At 38.7% G+C, this 20,365-nt stretch overlaps 1 protein-coding gene across 2 annotated transcripts in view; it reads right to left on the bottom strand.

Moving 5' to 3' along the window:
• Positions 1-20,365, bottom strand: part of RECQL (RecQ like helicase) — a 36,442-nt gene that overhangs the window by 14,360 nt on the left and 1,717 nt on the right. For both annotated transcript variants that reach the window (XR_009048376.1, XM_057701692.1), the window contains exons 2-6: positions 17,234-17,281; positions 9,717-9,914; positions 8,298-8,477; positions 4,863-4,969; positions 1,408-1,606 (exon numbers count right to left, since the gene is read on the bottom strand). Coding sequence is in view for 1 of the 2 variants with exons in the window: in XM_057701692.1 (XP_057557675.1) it covers positions 1,408-1,606; positions 4,863-4,969; positions 8,298-8,477; positions 9,717-9,914; positions 17,234-17,249 (700 nt within the window). In the remaining variant the exon portion in view is untranslated. The remainder of the gene's footprint in view (positions 1-1,407; positions 1,607-4,862; positions 4,970-8,297; positions 8,478-9,716; positions 9,915-17,233; positions 17,282-20,365) is intronic.

Genomic DNA, 20,365 nt, shown 5'->3' with positions numbered 1-20,365 from the left:
TGAATGAAATTGAAGAAGACTCAAACAAATGGAAAGATATTCTGTGTTCATAGACTGGAAAAATTAATATTGTTAAAATGTCCATACTACCCAAATCAATCTACAGATTCAATGCGATTCCTATTAAAATTCCAATGGCATTTTTCACAGAAATGAAAAAAAAAAACACCCTAAAAGTTAAATGGACCACAAAGACCCCAAATAGCCAAAGCAATCCTGAGAAAGAACAAAGCTGGAGGTATTATGCTTCCTGATTTCAATTTATATTACAAAGTTACAGTAATAAAAATATAAGAACATACAAATAAATGCTACAGCTGAAATAACAGAATAGAATAGAGAGCCCAGAAATAAACCACCCATATACAGTCAATAAATTTATTACAAAGGAGCCAAGAACATGTAATGGGGAAACGATAGTTGCTTCAGTAAATGGTGTTGGGAACACTGGACAGCCACGTGCAAAAGAATAAAACTAGACCCTTATCTTACACCACACTCAAAAGCCAACTCAAGATGAATTAAAGACTCGAACGTAATATCTGGAACCACAGAACTTCTAGATGAAAACATATGAGATAAGCTGTTTGACATCAGTCTCGGTAATGATTTTTTTGAATCTGAGTCCAAAAGCAATAGCAACAAAAGCAAAACAAAACAAAACAAAACAAAACAAAGCCCCACAAAAAAAAACAAAAACAAGTGGGGTTGCCTCAAATTAAAAAGCTTCTGTATAGCAAAGGAAACCATTAACATAATCAAAGACAATCTATGGAATGGGAGAAAATATCTGCAAATCATATATCTGGTAAGAGGTTAGTTAATATACAAAATATATAAAGAGCTCATACAACTCAATAGCAAAAAAAAAAATTATAATTTGATTAATTTTCAGATTTTTTTGCACAGAACAGGTCTGAGTAATCTGATTCAGGCTATGACTGTAGGATTATGTTAGAGGGGCAAAGAATAAGTTTACTAAAATATACCATAAAACTATAACACTGAGGAGTCAGCTGGGTGTACATCCTGAAACGGGTGCTGAAGACACCCAGAATTACAACTAAAAGAGACACCTTTGAAGCAGATGCAAATTCCGTAACAGATGTGCGGGAGAATCTGGAGGTCAGTAGACCTTTATGGTTAAAGATGGGAAGGTATAATATTTGCTAATAAACACATATTTCAAAAGATAAAGGCAATTGGACTAATAAACACTACCATGGGGGTGAGGGGGAAAGAGATGTAAGATTCTGCCTCTTGACTCCCCTTATATTAAGGCAAGAAAAAATGAGTAATAACTACCTAAGAAGATAATTTTAATGGAAGCAGGGATTTCCATCATGTAAAGTTGAGTAAGAAAACAGTCCCTAGCATCAAGGGGTTTTCTAGATACAGCATACATACCAGGTCTGAAATCATGTCCCCATTGACTACAGCAATGAACTTCGTCTACAGCAATTCGGGTAAATCTCCTTGCTTCATATGCTTTTTCTAGTCTTGACATAAACATTTTGCTTTTTGCAATTTTCTCTGGAGTCACATAAATTAGCTTTAGTGTGGAGCTTTTATTTACCATTTCAGCATGAACCCATTTCACATGCTCCTATTGAAAGGAAACACAGACACAATGATAGGAGAGCTAAGCTAGCAGACTGCAATACTCAATGGTAAATGAAGACATTCATTACTCAGAAGCAGCAGCCTCGGGCTGTTTTAGCAGCAGATGTTCACTTCATTAAAATTAAAACGATGTCCCAGTACTAAATTTCATGGCAGCTATGCAAATAGCATTTTAGTTACTTACTTACATCCAGACTGTTGATAAAAGAATAATCTCACGTGACAAAAAAACAGAACAAAAACATGAATGTGAACACACTCCAATAAGCATTTACTCCATGAAGGCATAATTCTAAATTTTTCACAATAAATGCCAAAATGTAAGCTAACTGCAATAGGTATGGTGATAAAGGTGAGTTTTATTAATTTTAACATTATATTTGAAATCATTTCATGGATATGTGAACAAAATTTATTCTTGGTTAGCTACTTTAATGATGTTATCAAATCTACTCATAATCTATTTAGGTTTCATGAAGTATCTTATTCATTAAATTAAAATTTTATAACATGAAATACATATATTTATATATTATATCTATAATAAGAATAAATCTTAAGAGGTAGGAGCTATTAGGTTCTTCATGCTGTTGTTATTTTCTGTAATATTTAGAAACATTGGATGCTGTATTTTTCCTTCTAACCTAATTAAGACCAAAAGAAGTGGTGAATGTGATAGAAACAGAAAGTCAAAATACTTTCATCGTCCTAGTAAAGCAGTTTACTAACTCCTCAAGCTATTCCTAGTTTTGTTAAGAAATGGCCAAAGGGTATTAAATATTTCAACTGGTCCTGAATGTCCCAGAAATCTTAGAGAAGCAAACATAAGGCTATTTCCTCAGAAAGGGGCAGTTGCCAAAAAATACTAGAACTTCTGGCAGAGTAAGTGGAGAAGCAAGGGGGAAAAGGTTGTATTCACATCCTATGAACTATCAGTAAAAGCAACCAGAAAATTGGACTTATCCTTTCTCTTTCTCCAACTTTTCAAGCAGTAGAGATATGGCAAGAACTTATAACTATCTGCACCTTTCCAACTACAGTCGACCCTGGAACAACTCAAATCTGAACTGCACACGTCCATTTACATGTAGATTTTTTTCAATAGTAAATACTACTGTACTACACAGTCTGCAGTTGGCCGAATCCCTGAATGCGGAGGGCCGACTATAAGTCATGCGCAGATTTTTGACTGCAGGGACGGTTAGGGCCCCCAACCCTCACGCTGTTCAAGGGTCAATTGTACTTTCCATTATTATTACTCTTTTTTTCAGTTTTCAAGAAGTGTAATATGAGAAGGCAAAGTTCTCCATAGATTCATTTTGGTGAATGAGAAAGCAGTTATAACAAAACAAACATATATGGGAAAAACTAAGAGAACCAGGGCTTCTTGAAGACATCGCTGATTTCAGGTCTAGGAGGAAATACACAAAATGAGCATGGAATATCCTACAAAAGAAAGCAAATGAGTTAGATTCAGGAGCCAACTTAAATAGACTCTCACTACCCAAAGATGGGGCTGTTTCAGCATAAAAAAAAAAAAAAAAAGAATAATAACTATGGATCAAAAAGCATCAAACATGTTAAAAATCCATAAGTTCATAATGAGACTTAAAAAAAAAAAAGAACTTATTGACCACCTTTGGATAATGCTGGAAAACCAACTCTTTCTGAAAACTGGTAAAGAAAGAGAAAGAACTTTCAAACTGCAAAGAGTTAATAAGGAAAATGTTCTTTTTTATAGAAAAAGTCTCGCTAATATAAGAAGTGAGAATTAGAAAGCATCATTTTGTAACCCCCTAATTAAATAACACTCTAAGGGGGGCAATAATCATTGGTGGCTCCTAAAAGCCATCAGATGAAAAGCTGACAGAGGACTCGATAATTATAGAGCAGGCAGACATAAGCTGAACTCACTGATCAAGCTAACATTACGAAAAAATAACTGGGTATACTATACCTCCCGAGTGAAACCAGGGGAAAGTATATTGTTGCCAAAAAGAAGAAAGAAAAAAAAAAAGAAAAGAAAAAAGAAAAGAAAGAAAAGAAAGGAAAAGGGATAGAAAAAAAGCCCAAATACAGTCATGCTATTAGAGCTAACTAAAAGGAACAAGTGAAACAACAACACAAGGATGCAATCAGGAAGAGACAGAATACAGGAGACTATAGGACAAAAGAAAAAAAAAAAACCCTAAATAATAATTTGCATTGGAAATAAACAAGAAATAATGGGGAACCTATGGATATATCAACCAATACAACATAATGCATCAATCTTATCTGGACCATGATTTAAAAAAAAAAAGTTTGGTGAGGCAGAAATCTGAATATTTTTATTTGATGGTTTTAAGAAACTAATACTAAATTTTTTAGATGTAATAATGGCATTGTAGTTTTCTTTTTTAAAATGTTAGAGATACACACTGAAGAAGAAATTACAACTGAAATGATATGATAACTGGGACTTGTCTCAAATAAACCAAGGGCAGGTAGGGAGCGAAACTGGGGGCATACAGATGAAAAAAAGTGGTCATGTTAATAACTGTTAAAGGTACTTAACGGATACATGTCAGTTTATATACTATTCTCTCTACTTTTGTATATTTTTAAAATTTTCAATAACATGCTTCTAAAAAAAGAACACCTTGTAAATGCTATATTCTATAGATAAAAGTAAGAGAGTCCATTCCCAAACAGAAGAAATTCCATGGGGGTTGGGTATCTTGTTACTAATTCATTTTTTGTATTTAATTATATTGCATAATCAGAAATTCTTGCTCATTATTTTAGAATGGATACTATAAAACAAGTCAGCAAATGTTTCCTGTAAAGTGCTAGACAGTAAATATTAGGTGTTGTGGTCCACCTCACAACTACTCAACCCTGCCGTCACAGCATGAAAACAGTCACAGACCACACATAAAAGAACCAGCCTGGTTCTGTTCCAATAAAACTTTCTTTATGGACACTGAAATTTGAATTTCATATAATTTTCACACTTCACAAAATATTATTCTTCTTTTGATGTTTTTTAACCATTTAAAAATATAAAATGGTTACATTCAGCTCACGGAAACATACAAAACTAGGCAGTGGGCTAGAACTGACCTATGAGCAGGAGTTTTTGACTCCAACAAACACTTATCTTTAATTTTATAAGCAACTCAATTGTCGCTAAAGTTCCTATTTCGGTGAAGAGTGTAAATTAAAAATAAAATACAGTAAAAGCCACAGAAGCATACCTTAGAACTAGAAGCATTTAACATGGTAGCTGAAATTCCCAATTGTTTCAAAACCATTAATTGGTCTTCCATAAGGGAGATCAATGGGCAAATCACGAGTGTAAAACCTAAAAGAAAAAGAAAGCTGCTTTAAGTTTCACACCACCACCAGAATGAGTTTCAACCATTTACCTTCTTTACTGTAACTGTGGCCCCACCCATCAATTCAGACTGATTTTCAGTGCAGCCTTAGCAATATACCACCTTTCTTACCCTCATTAAAAGGAGGTAGATACAAATAAACAGTGATAAGCAAATAAGCAGATTTAAGATTAAACAGAAATCTCTCACCTTACCCAGTCCTGTAAAAATATAGATATCATTTTGAATTAACTATCATTTTTAACAATCAATATTGGTAATCTCAATATCAGTAAAATGATATAAATCAAGTCAAACAGTATACAGTTACAACAAGAAAAAGTTATTCCAAAGTTTTCCAAGAAAACACAGCAGTTTATGTAACCGAGAAAGACAGTTACATGAGTACTGATCCACTTAACTGCACCAGATTAATTCAGTCTGAGCAGAAATCAGTGAACGGTTTATTGACTGACTCAAATTCTGGTAATATAACCCCTTTCTCTGAGAACTGAAATTTTTCACAGCTACAAAGAGCTCTTCTACATTGTTAAAATCACACAACCTTAAGTTTGTGCAGTTTGTTCCTTAAAAGAACCTGGGGCAGAAAGCAGACCAGTTTAAAAAATACACTCAGATTAAGATTTTATCAAGTTTTTCACTTTCTCAATTAGTCCTCTCTCCTCTATTTTCACTTCCTCCCTCATTACTGGCACCTTTTCATTACAGTTAAACATGGTCAAGTCTTCCTCAAACTTGAGGAAACCCTGGACACAATTCAGGGCTCCCTATCATTTTCCTTTCATAGCAATTCTTTCCCAAAAATGTCCCTTTCACTGATTCCACCTCCTCACTCCTTCTCACTCCCGAACAATTGCTATTTGGTTTCCACCCAAGCACTTTGCTGAAGTTGCTTTAGCCAAGGTCACAGATGAGTCCCTTGTCACTAAATCCACTGGAACGTCCATGTCCTTATTTTATTTGATTTTTTGCCAACAGTCATCACTATTTAACCACTCCCTCCCTAAAATACTCCCTTCTCTGGGCTTCTAGTAACACCATACTCTCCTCACTATCCTCTGACACTCTGCTACTCTGTCAGCCTTCTCTGCAAGGCCCTAAGCTCTTGGTGTTGTGGGCCCTCTTCTCTTCTCACACTGCTCTCATGATACAATTCGCTTCAATGGCCATCTCCACACCAACAGCCTCCAACTCAGCAACATCAGATCTCTCAGACCCCAGCTTTCCACTCAAACATCCTCCTACTCGTAAGACAATTCTACTTGGATGTCTGGCAGGCATCATAAATTCAACAGGCCCCAAATTAAATCCATCGCCTTCCCTCGCTCTGCATTCCCAAGTAAGTTCTTTCCCCAATGTACCCTATTTCGGTGAACAACTTCACCGTCTGCGCAGCCTGAAATCTGGACAGCTAAACTATCCCTTCTCCTAGCCCTATATCCAGTGAATACCAAGTCCTGCTGAACCTACCTCCTAAATATTTCTGGAATTCCTCCATCTGCTGGAATTATCCCTCTACAGCACAAATCTGGCAAGTCTCTTACCTGTTTAAGACCCTTCAATAGCTTTCCACCAATCTAAGAGATGAAGTTTTAAAAATATCTTTAAAGACTCTTTCCGCATGTCTTGCCCTTCACTGCCTGCCGCACTAAAAAGCTTCCAGGTTACTGAATATACCACACTGTGCGTGTTCTCTCTTCCTTTTGGGCACTCACAAACTCTGCTTCCCTCCGTGAACATTCTTCCTTCCTCCCCCGTGCTTTTTCTGCCTACTTATCCTTTAGCTCTCAGCTCAAATGCTACTTCCATATATATACATATAATATATATATATTATACGTTCCACACACTGGAATATTACTCAGCCATAAAAAACAATGCAGTAACACCATCTGCAGCCACATGGATGGACCTAGAGACTATCAAACTAAGTGAAGTAAGTCAGACAAAGACAAATATCATATGATATCACGTCTATGTGGAAACTTAAAAAAAAAAGACACAAATGAACTTATTTACAAAACAGAAATAGGCCCACAGACATAGAAAGCAAATTTATAGTTTTCCCCAAAGGGGAAAGGGGAGGGGAGGGATAAATTAGGAGTTTGGGATTAACATATACACTTTATTATACATAAAATTGATAACCAACAAGGACCTACTGTATAGCACAGGGAACTATACTCAATATTTTGTAATAACCTATAAGGGAAAAGAATCTGGAAAAGAATATAAACATATGAGGGTGAGTCAACAATTACCTGCACTCCAGTTATATTAAAACTTCTGTAAATTCTACAGCCGGAGTGCAGATAATTGTTGACTCACCCTCGTGTATATGTATAACTGAATCACTCTGTTGTTTACCTGGAACTAACACAACATTGTAAATCAACTATACTTCAATGAAAAAATAATAATAAATTAAAAAAAAAAAGCTACCTCCTCAGGACAGCCTTCCCTAACAGCCCCTAGACCAGATCTTTGAGCTGACTTAATTCCCTATTAAAATCTTTATCACAAAATCCTTAATGCAATTGCTTGCAATTACCTGTATTCTCTAGACCAGGGGTCAACAAACTAAGGGCTGGCTGCTTATTTTTGTAAGTAGGGTTTTACTGGAACACAGCCACAGCCATTCCTTGACCTATGGCTGTTTTCCTGCTACAATGGTAGCTCAGTAGTTGGCAAAGACCTCATGGATTGCAGAGCCTATCACATTTATTGACTGGCTCTTCAAGGAAAAGTTTGCTGACCCTGCTCCATACCCTTGGTAGTTCCCAAACAGCAGCATCAGTGCCACCAGGGAGCCTGTTAGAAATGCAAGCTCTTGGGTCTCACACTAAATCAGAATCTGCACGTTGATCAGATCACCAGCTGATTCTTATGCACATTAAAGTCTGAGAAAGCACCGCTGGACACTGTGAGCTCTGAAAACGAGGACTGTGTACATTTGCTGACCCCAGTATCTCCAGGGCCTAACACCACAGCAGACACTCCACAAAGACCTGGGACTCGATTCCAGGCCTATTCATTCCCTTTCTAGTGCTTTTTCTCCTACAACATGTTTTTTAATGATGTTTCAGGAACCAGATAAAAGAATGAATTACTCTCACAGTCTTTAACATTCCCTCTGTAGGTGAATCCTTTAAATGTCTCTTAGTGGAGAGATAAATCAAACAAAAATGCACTTGATTTTAGCAAATATACGGCTAGAACCTTTTTAAAGACTTAAAAATATATTCAGAGAAACAATGTTTCTTCACCTTAAAATCAGTGTTTATTAATACCCACCATCTGAACATAATGCTGGTAACTGGTAGCATAAGCTCTTTCCCCCTCCTGTAGGCATAACGAGAAATATCTCCTTTCCAGACATTGTTACATTAATAGTTTCGAGCTGAAGTGGCCTGAACTTCTGCAGCTTAAAGACATTTTGTAGAACATCTTTAACTTTACCAGACCATGGAAAATCTAGAAAGAGAAAAACAAGCCAGATAGAGTAGAACTACTTAGGATTATCAACAAGGCACAAATGTGAATGGCTATTTTTATAACAGAGAAGAATCAGATCAATATATATAAGACTTTTAATATTGTGGACAATTTAATTTTTGTAATAATAATTCTGAGATCAGTTTAATTCACGATGCTAAGCAAAATCCAATTTTGCATAAGAAAAAACATCAGAAACAAATGACAATATTTGCCAGTGAGAAATAACCTACACAGAGGAGAAAGGTGCTTGGTCAGGTATTTGAAAAACATTCTGCATGTCCATCAGGAAATTCATAGTACTAAGAAAACTCAAATATCATGAACAAAGTTAACAATGACCTGGAATTTTTGGTGTAAATATCTTATTTAAAAATGAACACTGGAAAAAAAGGTCCACAAAGCACTGCAACTCTGTTGAGAGTTATAGTACTCCATAATCAACGATAAATAAGGACTTTCCTGGTGGCGCAATGGTTAAGAATCTACCTGCCAATGAGGAGGACACAGGTTCAAGCCCTGATCTGGGAAGATTCCACATGCCGTGGAGCAACTAAGCCTATGCGCCAAAACTACTGATCCTGCGCTCTAGAGGCTGCAAGCCACAACTACTGAAGCCCGCACACCTAGAGCCTGTGCTCCACAACAAGAGAAGCCACCGCAATGAGAAGCCCGTGCACAGTAATGAAGAGTAGCCCCTGTTCTCCACAACTAGAGAAAGCCCGCAAGAAACAATAAAGAGCCAACCAAAAATAAATAAATAAAATTTTTTTAAAAATAAAAAACTGAAAAAAGAAAAGATAATCAAGATGCTTTGCAAGATCCTAAATCACAAAAGGTTTGCTCACTAGGGCAGAATGAACTATACTTTAACAAGGAGTTTGAATTTTTTTCTTAATTGTTTGATTTTTTCTAGTTAAAACCTAGAAAACTGAGTTAAATAAATATCTTATTTTTCCAAGCACTGATTAATGTTGCTGGAACCATATTTGGACAATATAACAAAGTCTGAACAATAAAGGCTTCATTTAAAAAGAACATGGGTAAAGAATGGTCTGCCTCCAAGTTCCCCTGCCACTTAAGGAATGGCCAGTTTCAACTCTTAAGCTACTAGAAAGTGCTGACCCAGGCACAATGATTTAACTCCAATTTAAAGAACTGAGAAGAAACAAAACTAGCAGAAATCAAAAGATTAAAAAAAAAAAAGAGAGAGCAAACCTTCTTTATTCCAAGAGGCAGGTGAAGAATCATATTCACTGCTTTCCCCAGCATCAGAATCCTCTAAACACTGCTTTATTCTCTTTGTTAGGACATTTTTTTTCTGAATAAGCTCCTGTTGCCTTTCCAGAAGTTCTTGAATTTGAATGTCTACTGCATGTAGCTCACTGGTTATAGAATCCAGTTCCTCATTTAGATCTGTGAGGGAGGAAAAGAGAAACAATGACTAGACAGAGTTAAGACAACTTTAGGTTTCCCTATTATTGATTTTTGGACATTCCTCACTGTTGAAATTACAGACAAATTTACAATAGTATAGCAGAGTGGTTAACAGCATGTGTTTTGGAGCCACAAAGACCTGAGCTAAATCTTAGGTCTTCCTCTTCCCTCCAGGGTGACCTCAGGCTAAGGTACTTAACTGAGCCTCAATTTCCCCATCTGTAAAATGGGGATAATATCTAGCTTTCATAGTATTGCTATAAAAATATTAAATGAGATAACATACTGTAAGTTCTTAACACAATACCTGGGACACAGTTAAGCATTTAATAAATAATAATAACTTTATTTAAAATTAAATTTTAAATAAAACCATCTCCTAAATCATTTCAGTAAAGTGACCAGACTTTGAAGCATGAGGAAGTTATTTAAAAGTAATCCCCTAGCTACTTAGCTATTATGTCATGAAAACATTCATCTTTGGGTTCACATGGTGGCATGGTAAGGAGTCGGTGATTTCTAAAACATCTGCCTGCATTAATAAGTGTCCAGTGTTAATTCGTTTTCATGAGATAAAATCTTACGGTTACAATTTAAAATAGGATCCTCTGGTGGCTTTGTATTGTATCACTTGCCTGTATGATTCAGGTTTAGGGCTGGCCACCAGTGAAGTCTGCATGATATTTGGAAGGTGGAAGTGAAACAGCAGCCAGGTTTACAGTCAGGAGGTTGGCCTAAGGTCAGCAACACCGTGGGATCTGCTGGCTCACCTTGCTGATAGGGGGCATAAGCCAGTTCCTCCACCTCCAGCTAAATCTCTTTGGAGGGGCAGGTTTACCCACAGCTTCTTCAGCTTCTTTGAATCCTTGGCCGGGTTCATGTGAAACTTTCTGCGGCAGGTGTACCAGCTCTTCCACAGGGCACCAGCATCCTGGAGGTCAGAGCCTTGGGGGCGGCGACACATCGACATGAGTTCCAATGGCAGATGGGTTCCACTTTGTCCTCATGGGTTTCAGGTCATCCTTACCCTCCCACACACCACCATCTCCCTGTCCCTACTGCTGGCACTTGTGACTTCCAGACCAGCAGCAGACTTCTTCACCAGGTCCCAAGATCACGTAGAGACTAATCCCTGTAATAAACCCCTTATATGACTCATAATGATTCAGCTTCTCTGATGGAACCCTAACCAATGCCAGATGTTGTTCCAGAATAACAGAAACTTAAAGATGGGTTCTCTGAATTGCTTCTGGGCCACCTGGAATTGAGTCTCTGATCTGATTAGGTTTAAGGGCATTAATGACCCTTCTTAGCAGTGGTAAAGGAACAATGCTATCCCACAGCATGCAGCAGACAAAGCTGAATTATCATCTATAGATACCAGTAATTAAGTATCCAGAGAAGACAATGCTCTGGGTGACCAAGTGTTTGCTGTCATAGAACATTTTCATAAGAATAATGGGGTTGGTTGTTTGCTTCCGAGTATGCTGGAGCATTTGATGAGAGAAATGTAGGGGCTGCATAAAGGGACCTCGAGGTTTCTATGACTGTCCTAAAAGAAACCCTTATCTCCTGCAGCTATAGGGCTGAGATTACTGAATACTAGCAAGTCTAAATTCTGCAGGTGGCTGAATTATGATACAAACTGAATTCCCAACCTCACAAGGATTTTTCTGTTAAAGTTAGGACACTGATTTGGAAGGAGTGAGACCCTGAAATTGGGATGGGAACATCCAGACAGATTCCAACCAAGCAGGGGACCTTGAACCTCCAAGTTCTGCCCAGTCTCTTTCGCCCTTCCTCCCCTTCTGAAACAGCCCCCTCCTGCCTGGAATGGTCTTTCCTGAGGTAGATGCCCTGCAAAAGGGCTCGTCAGCGGAGGGATCTGCCCCCACTGCCCCTCAGCACTATAACACCCAGCAAGCCCCAGAGGATGAGGTATAAAAATGTGACCCGTGAGAAGAAATGAAACACACCGAAAGAGTTGCATTTGCCAATATCTATCACCCGAAACTAGACCGTATACATGGGAATAGATCTTAAGGCTACTAAATCAAGGTGGACAGCACACAATATTGTATGAAACCAAATTTCTTGGTGTGGACTCAAGAAATTCTGGATTTAGTGCACTATAGTGGCCAGGGGTGGCTCTAATAATTTACTTAGCTGGCCCCAAAGGTGAATATCAGAAAGTTGGCAAGGAATGACACAGGTGCAGGTGTAGGTGCCAATGAAGTGGAAAGGCTAGAACGTCCTGGCTGTACTCTAAAGGAGGGGACCCCGAGGCTTAGGGAGACGGGAGTGCTAGAGTGGATTCACAGGAGGGTTGATCATCTGCAGTCTTGCGGTCGAATCTCCCAGGAGAATCCAGAGGACCCTCCCGTCACCAAGCCTGTAAGAAATGCATTCTTACATGAGGGGAGCCCCAACATCCCTGAAGAGGTCTGGAGTGGCTACGAACGACCATGGGAAGTACTGCCTTTGCACTAGACTACCTGAATCAACGAGAATGATGGATTCTAAGACATGGGGGCTAAGTGTTAGCTCAATTCATGACCAAAGGAAAGGTAGATGTGATTGCCGTAACAAGCAATAGAGCAGAAGCAGTAATTAGAACAGTCTGACCCACAGAGATCTTTGGGACTAGCTAGCTGATCACGATGTCTGAAATGGAAACAGATTATTTGATCTGTACAGGCAGAATACAAAGACCTGATTCTGGTAAACACATGTCTGATTTGAATCTCCACAACAGTCACAGTCCTTCAACCAGTTCCCAGAAATGAGCCAATTTATAGACCCAGAGCCCCTTGTATAAAGTAGATGTTGGGACCCTTTGAAAAAGGACTCTCCTACACAGCTAAAAGTTTATGTAGTAAGACTTTCCACTATCCTGCTCCAGAGAAACTTATCAAGGTAATTGTGTGCTGGGAAAAGGAAAGTAACTTCTCAGAAATTACTGGACATCAACTCTAAACTGATAATTCCTGGAGAACTAAAATGCCACAGTGAGGCACCAGTCAGAGTACGGACTGGACTCAGGCAAAGCAGATGATCAATGCAGCTTTGCTCAGGTGCATCATACAGTGGGCTAGGAGGTCCTCTAATCTACTCTGTGGTCGCTTCCCCAGTTCCAGCAGGTGTAATTAGAACAGATACATTCAGCAGCTGGCCAAGTTCACACAGTGGTCTCCTGACCCAAGAGTAAGTAAGGACTATTATTGCATGAAAGACCAAGTGGAAGGCAGTGAAAGTGTGCTTACCTACCAAAACAGTGACTAGTGCTGTTCCTCCCACAGCCAGGATTCACGGGGCCTGGGAAACAGGCGTAGAAATATGGCTCCTCTTACTATTATCCTCTAGCAATCCGCTAGTGAAATGTTTGCTTCCCATCCCTGAAGCTCTGGACTCTGCTGTGATAGCAAAAAAGAACTGCTTCTACCAGGAGAAAATGCAATGGCTCCATTCAATTGGAAGCTCACTACCACTTGCCCAGTCTGGGTTCCTCGTGCCAGGAAATCAACAGGTAAAGAGGGGGTTACTGGACTGGCGGGGGCGAGTGATCCTATTAAAGGGAGCTGGATTGCTATGACACTGCAGAAGTGAGGGGAAGTGTGTTTGGAATGGAGGGGATCCTCTGGGGTGCCTTTTGGTATTCCCATGTCCTCTGATTAGAGTTAATAGAAAACTACAAAAACCCATTACAAGCAAACTGCTACCAGGCAAGACCCTGTGACCAGATGAGGTGCTTGCTAAGAACAAAAGGATATGGAATGGGAAGTTGAAAAGACAGTTATAAAATAGCAGCTATGACCACAAGATCAGGTAACAACCAAGAGCTGTAATAGATATAGGCATTTCTCCCTTATTTTGATATTCCTATATAAGCCAAGTTTAGGTTTTCCTTTTTGGTGATTGGCTGGTTGGTTGACTGATGGATAGATGGGTTAATTGATGTCCCTGCTCCCATTCCCCTAAATTCTAAAATAAGATGTGTTAATAGTTACTGACCTCATATCTCATGATTTAAGTTACAAGACTATCAAGGAGGATGTGATTCAGCAAGAAGAAGAATGAGCATCACCCAAAGATAAATAAAGAGAATTCCTGTCCTCTTCAGGGGAGAGAATCAGTGTGTATTTGGCTGGACGAGGGACAGTTGTATCATTTTGGGGAGCCGGAGATTTAGAAGGTGGAAGTGAAGCCGTAGCCGTATTTTCCATATTTAAGAAAGTCAATTCAAGGTCAGGCCTGGTGACCTCACTGGCATGGGACAAGAGCTGGGTCCACGATTCCAGCTCCTGCTGGATACGTTTGGGGAAACAGCAGGGCCTACAGCTCCTCCAGATCCTATTGGTTCTCCTCCTTCAGCTTCTCTGAACACTCAGCCAGGTGATGTGCAACTCCACGGGGAAGGACACCAGCATTTTGACAGGTCCTGCAACCCCTACACTGGAGGCTTAGAGACAATAAGAGACTGATCCAGGTTCTGGTAAGATTCACCTTCGCGGGGAGCAGTTTGGGCATTTCCCACCGCATATGCATCTTCTCTTCCCGACTGCTGGTTCCGCGGACTTCAGGCCCAGTGCCAGACACGCAGGTGACAGACACAGAGAAAGAGCTTAACCACTTCCCATAATCACACCAAGCAGAATCCCTATGGTCAATCCCTTACATCACTCATAGTGCCTCTGCTTCTCTGATCAAATCCTAGGTAACAGAGATGTTAACGTCAACCTATGCTACAAAGTCACTATCACTGTACCTTTGATAAAGTCCTGACTGACTAAGAATATAAGAAAGTAGAGCTGGTTGTAATAAATCAGGGTCTTTTAATGTTCTTGTTCAAAGTTATGCCATCGCTGGGGATATATGTATAAATACAGCTGATTCACTTTGTTGTACAGCAAAAACTGGCACAACAGTGTAAAGCAATTATATTCTAATAAAGAGCTTAAAAAAAATTATCCGTCGCTAATGCCAGCATGGACAACACATAACTTTTATTATTGGAGATGAGATTGAAAAGTGAATGATTTCAATAATCCATAACGATGAGGACTTATTACTATAATATCAATGTATCTTAAGAGCACCCGGCATAGAGCAGGGATCGTACTCCAGAGCTCCTAAGCTTACAGCTGATGCAAGGGAGGCACCACTCTTCAGAAACAGCAGTTTCTAGCAATCTCCCATAATGAACTTAACAATGAAAGGAAAGTGACTGGCCATCAGGGAAGCCATCAAATCCAAATCAACAAACTGTCTGAAGGCAATTTCAGAGGCATTTCAAATATAGTTCGACAAGTAGGTAGAACAATAGAAGAGTGCGTTATTTGAGAGGGGCACAATATTGTAAAGGCAGTGATTCAAATAAGCATTTCTTCTTAAATAAAATTTATCTATGCTACTACTCAGTTACTTTAAAATCATATCCTACTGAGAAAGCTGAAAGTCTTATTAAGTAGAATAACTCAGTGAGCAACCCAAAAATAACTATACTGAACTGAGACAAGGTTCGGTAACATCTCTGAAACCCTCACTTCCGTCTCTTAGTAAAGAACACTTGGGTTAGCATTTAATATAACTTAAATTGTTACCATTTATTATTAACCCTTAGGCTGTGAGAATGAGTCATGAGATGAAGGCAAAATCTATGTCATTATTTTTTTTATATTTATATTTAAATAAATTGTAAAGTTTTGGGGGGTGGATAGAAGGATTCCATACCTAGGAAAACTATTTCTTTAAAGTTTGAAACGAACCTAAACTTGTTACCCCACTGTTTGTGCTAGTATGTAGCAAAGGCCATATTCACTATATCCTACAAAGGACAGGAAAATAAGTTTCTCACTCTTTGCCACCCACCTCTTAACTGAATAGACAGCAAGACCTTGCTAATAAGCTCTATAGAACCTGGTCAAGTTTATAAAAACAAACAAGGGATGGAAATATACCAAAATACCAAGAGTAGCTGCCTGGAAAAGGTAAAGTGAATGTTTTTCTTTTACACTTTAAAAATGTTTCAAATAACTCCACTTATAGGAACTTATCTTAAAGAAATAATCAGAGAAGCACACAAAGCTTTTGATTCAAAGATGTTCAATGCAACCATTTTTACATTTAAAACATGGAGACAGTCTAAAACTTTAACACCAACACTAGAAGTGTCAATTATTTAACGTCATTGCAAAACAACAAAATACAGAACAGTATTAAAAACAGAATATTCACAACACAGAATCTACTTAACAATATGTTTACATCCTATATCTACTCTATGTTTTTAAAAATCACATTACCAAGCATTATGCACAAAATGTTAAAAATTTTATTGACAAATAATACATCTAAATGTTACAGTATTAATCTGACTAGTGAGATTATAAGTGATTTATATTGTCTACTTTATAATTTCTTAGGTTCCCAGAATGCTATCAAAAAACATATCATTCCTTGGAACCCTTATGTATTGCTTGGTGGGAATGTAAAATGGTGTAGCCACTGTGGAAAACAGTACGGTAGCTTCCTCAAAAATTAAACACAGAAATACCATGTGACCCAGCAATTCCACTTGTAGGCATATACCCCCAAAAAACTGGAAGCAGGGGCTCAAATGGATATTTGTACACAATGTTCGTAGCATTATTCACAAAGCCAAAAAGTGAAATAATCTAATGTCCACTGACAGACAAGTGAACAAAGAGAAGGTGATATATACGTAGAATGGAATATTATTCAGCCTTAAAACGATACATGTTATAAAACAGATGAACCGCAAAGACATGCTTAAGTGAAATAAGCCAGACACAAAAAGGACAAATATTTTATGATTCCACTAATGTGAGGTACCCAGAATGGTCAAATTTACAGAGACAGAAAGCAGAACAGTGTTACCAGAGGCTGCAGGGAAGGGAATAATGGGAGTTATTGTTTAACTGGTACCAAGTTTCAGTTTGGAGCGATGAAAAAGTTCTGGAGGTGGATATTGGTGATGATTGCACAACACTGCAAATGCACGTAACGTCATACATGCAATGCCATTGAACTGTATGCTTAAAAGTAGTTACAATGGTAAATTTCATTAAGTACATTTTACCACAATAAAAAAAATCTGGAAAAACACCATTTCTATAATAATTTTTAAAACAAGTATTTTAAAAATTATTTTTATTTATTTCTAAGACTTTTTTAGAGCAGTTTAAGGTTCACAGCAAAATTGAGGGGAAGGTACAGAGAAAAACATACAATTCAAAAGAGAGCAGAATGAACTACAAAATGTAATCATTTCCACTAACCTGAGATGGATGCCATTCTGGAGTTGAATGGAAGAGCCAAATTTCTCTCTAAAAGTAAAAGAAAAATCAGAGCAACAATTTTTTTAAAACAGTACTGTTGATAATGCTCAATGATAATTTGTCACTACTAAGCACGAAAATATTAGTAAATTATATACTGCAGTGACCTTTCAATAAGGACTACATGGTTCTTCCCATTCTACTTTTTATGGAAAATTGTCTAGATTTCAGAGAAGGGTCCAAAGTCACATAAACATTTAATAACAAGAATGATGTCAGGAACATTTAACAAACATCTACCAGATACAAATTGATGTCACAAAAAAAAAAAAAAAAAAAGCAAAGCTTTGAGGTTAAACAGCTTTCCCAGTAAATTACTGAGTGATTTTAGCAAAGTTAAACAACCTGTTCCTCTCAGCCCCTTTCCTTGTCTGTAAAAGTGGAATGGTGGAACCTACTTTACAAATAACAAGTTGGATAGATTCAAACATCCCAGATGAAGCAAAACCCATCAACATAATACTCAAATTAATCATTTAACACTTTGCTGAATATTTGCATAAAAGGGTTACAATTCACGCTGAGGGGTGAGATTCCAGAGGGAGAGAACACGGAACGGTTAGAAGTGGGGAAAAAACCTGGCTTGTATTGAGGAACTCAAAATATTTCTGAATGACTATAACTTAAGAGTACACGTGAGATAGGATCAAGATGGTGGAGTAGGAGGATGTGCGCTCACTGCCTCTCACAAGAGCACCGGAATTTACAACTAAATGCTGAACAATCATCAACAGAAAGACACTGGAACTCACCAAAAAAGACACCCCACATCCAGAGACAAAGGAGAAGCCGCAATGAGACGGTAGGAGGGGCGCAATCACATTAAAATCAAATCCCATAAATGCTGGGTGGGTGACTCACAAACTGAAAAACAGTTATACTGCAGAAGTCCACCCACTAAAGTGAAGGTTCTGGGCCACCCGTCAGGCTTCCCAACCTGGGAGTCCAGCGATGGGGGGAGGAATCCCCAGAGAATCAGACTTTGAAAGCCAGCGGGATTTGATTGCAGGACCTCCACAGGACTGGGGGAAATGGAGACTCCACTCTTGGAGGGCACACAAAAAAGTGTGCTCACCAGGACCCAGGGGGAAGGAGCAGTGACCCCATAGGAGACTGAAGCAGATCTACCTGCTGGTGTTGGAGGGTTGCCTGCAGAGGTGGGGGGCCAGCTGTGGCTTACCAAGGAGACAGGGGCACTGGTGGCAGGGGTTCTGGGGAGTGCTCATTGGCGTGAGCCCTCCCAGAGTCTGCCATTAGCCCCACCAAAGAGCCTGTGGGCTCCAGTGCTAGGTAGCCTCAGGCCAAACGATCAACAGGGTGGGAACACAGCCCCACCCACTGGCAGACAAGCAGATTAAAGTCTTACTGAGCTCTGCCCACCCAGCCCTACCCATCATCAGTCCCTCCCATCAGGAAGCACCCACCAGCCTCCTAGAGAGTTTCCTCCACAAGAGGGCAGACAGCAGTATCAAGCAGTATCAGCAGTATTTCATCTTGTGGAACTGAAAACCACAGCCACAGAAAGATAGAGAAAATGAAAAGGCAAAAGACTTTGTACCAGATGAAGGGACAAGATAAAACCCCAGAAAAACAACTAAATGAAGAGGAGATAGGCACCCTCCCAGAAAAAGAATTCAGAACAATGATGGTGAAGATGATCCAGGACTTTGAGAAAAGACTGGATGCAAAGATGGAAAAGTTTACCAAAGACCTAGAAGAAGTAAAGAGCAAACAGAGATATACAACACAATAACTGAAATGAAAAATACACTAGAAGGAACCAATAGCAGAGTAACTGTCACAGAAGGGCAAATAAGTGACCTGGAAGACAGGACGGTGATAATCACTGATGCGGGAAAGAATAATGAAAAAAGAATGAAAAGAACTGAAGACAGCCTAAGATACCTCTGGGACAATGTTAAACGCACCAATATTCGCATTATAGGGGTCCCAGAAGGAGAAGAGAGAGAGAAAGGACCTGAGAAAATATTGGAAGAGATTATAGTTGAAAACTTCTCTAACATGGGAAAGGAAATAGCTACCCAAGTCCAGGAAGCACAGAGAGTCCCAGGCAGGATAAACCCAAGGAGAAACATGCCAAGACATACAGTAGTCAAATTGACAAAAATTAAAGACAGAGCAAAGTTATTAAAAGCAACAAGGGAAAAATGGCAACATACAAGGGAACTCCCACAAGGTTAACAGCTGATTTCTCAGCAGAAACTCTGCAAGCCAGAAGGGAGTGGCATGATATATTTCAAGTGATGAAAGGGAAGAACCTACAACCAAGAATACTCTACCCAGCAAGGATCTCATTCAGATTTGAAAGAGAAATCAAAAGCTTTACAGACAAGTAACAGCTAAGAGAATTCAGCACCATGAAACCAGCCCTACAACAAATGCTACAGGAACTTCTCTAAGAGGGAAACATAAGAGAAAAAAAGGACCTACAGAAACAAAAACAAAACAATTAAGAAAATGGTAATAGGAACATACATATCGATTATTACCTTGAATGTAAATGGACTAAATGCCCCAACCAAAAGACACAGACTGGCTGAACGGGTACAAAAACAAGACCCATATATATGCTGTCTACAAGAGACCCACTTCAGACCTAGGGACACATACAGACTGAAAGTGAGGGAATGGAAAAATATATTCCATGCAAATGAAAATCAAAAGAAAGCTGGAGTAGCAATACTCATATCAGATAAAATAGACTTTAAAATAAAAAATGTTACAAGAGACAAAAAAGAACATTACATAAAGATCAAGGAACCAATCCAAGAAGAGGAGATAACAATTATAAATATATATGCACCCAATATAGGAGCACCTCAATACATAAGGCAAATGCTAACAACTATGAAAAAGGAAATGCAAGGCAGAAATAGAGACACAGGTGTAGAGAACAAACACATGGACACCAAGTGGGTAAAGCAGGGAGGGTTGGGGGGGAATGAATTGGGAGATTGGGATACCAAATTGTACACTCTAAATATATGCTGTTTATTGTCTGTTAACTGTATCTCAATAAAAGTTCTTTAAAAAAAAAGAATACACGTGAGC

Source organism: Hippopotamus amphibius, chromosome 12 (genome assembly GCF_030028045.1).
Source record: "Hippopotamus amphibius kiboko isolate mHipAmp2 chromosome 12, mHipAmp2.hap2, whole genome shotgun sequence".
Classification (NCBI taxonomy): domain Eukaryota; kingdom Metazoa; phylum Chordata; class Mammalia; order Artiodactyla; family Hippopotamidae; genus Hippopotamus; species Hippopotamus amphibius.
This window is presented reverse-complemented; position numbering and strand designations above follow the sequence as displayed.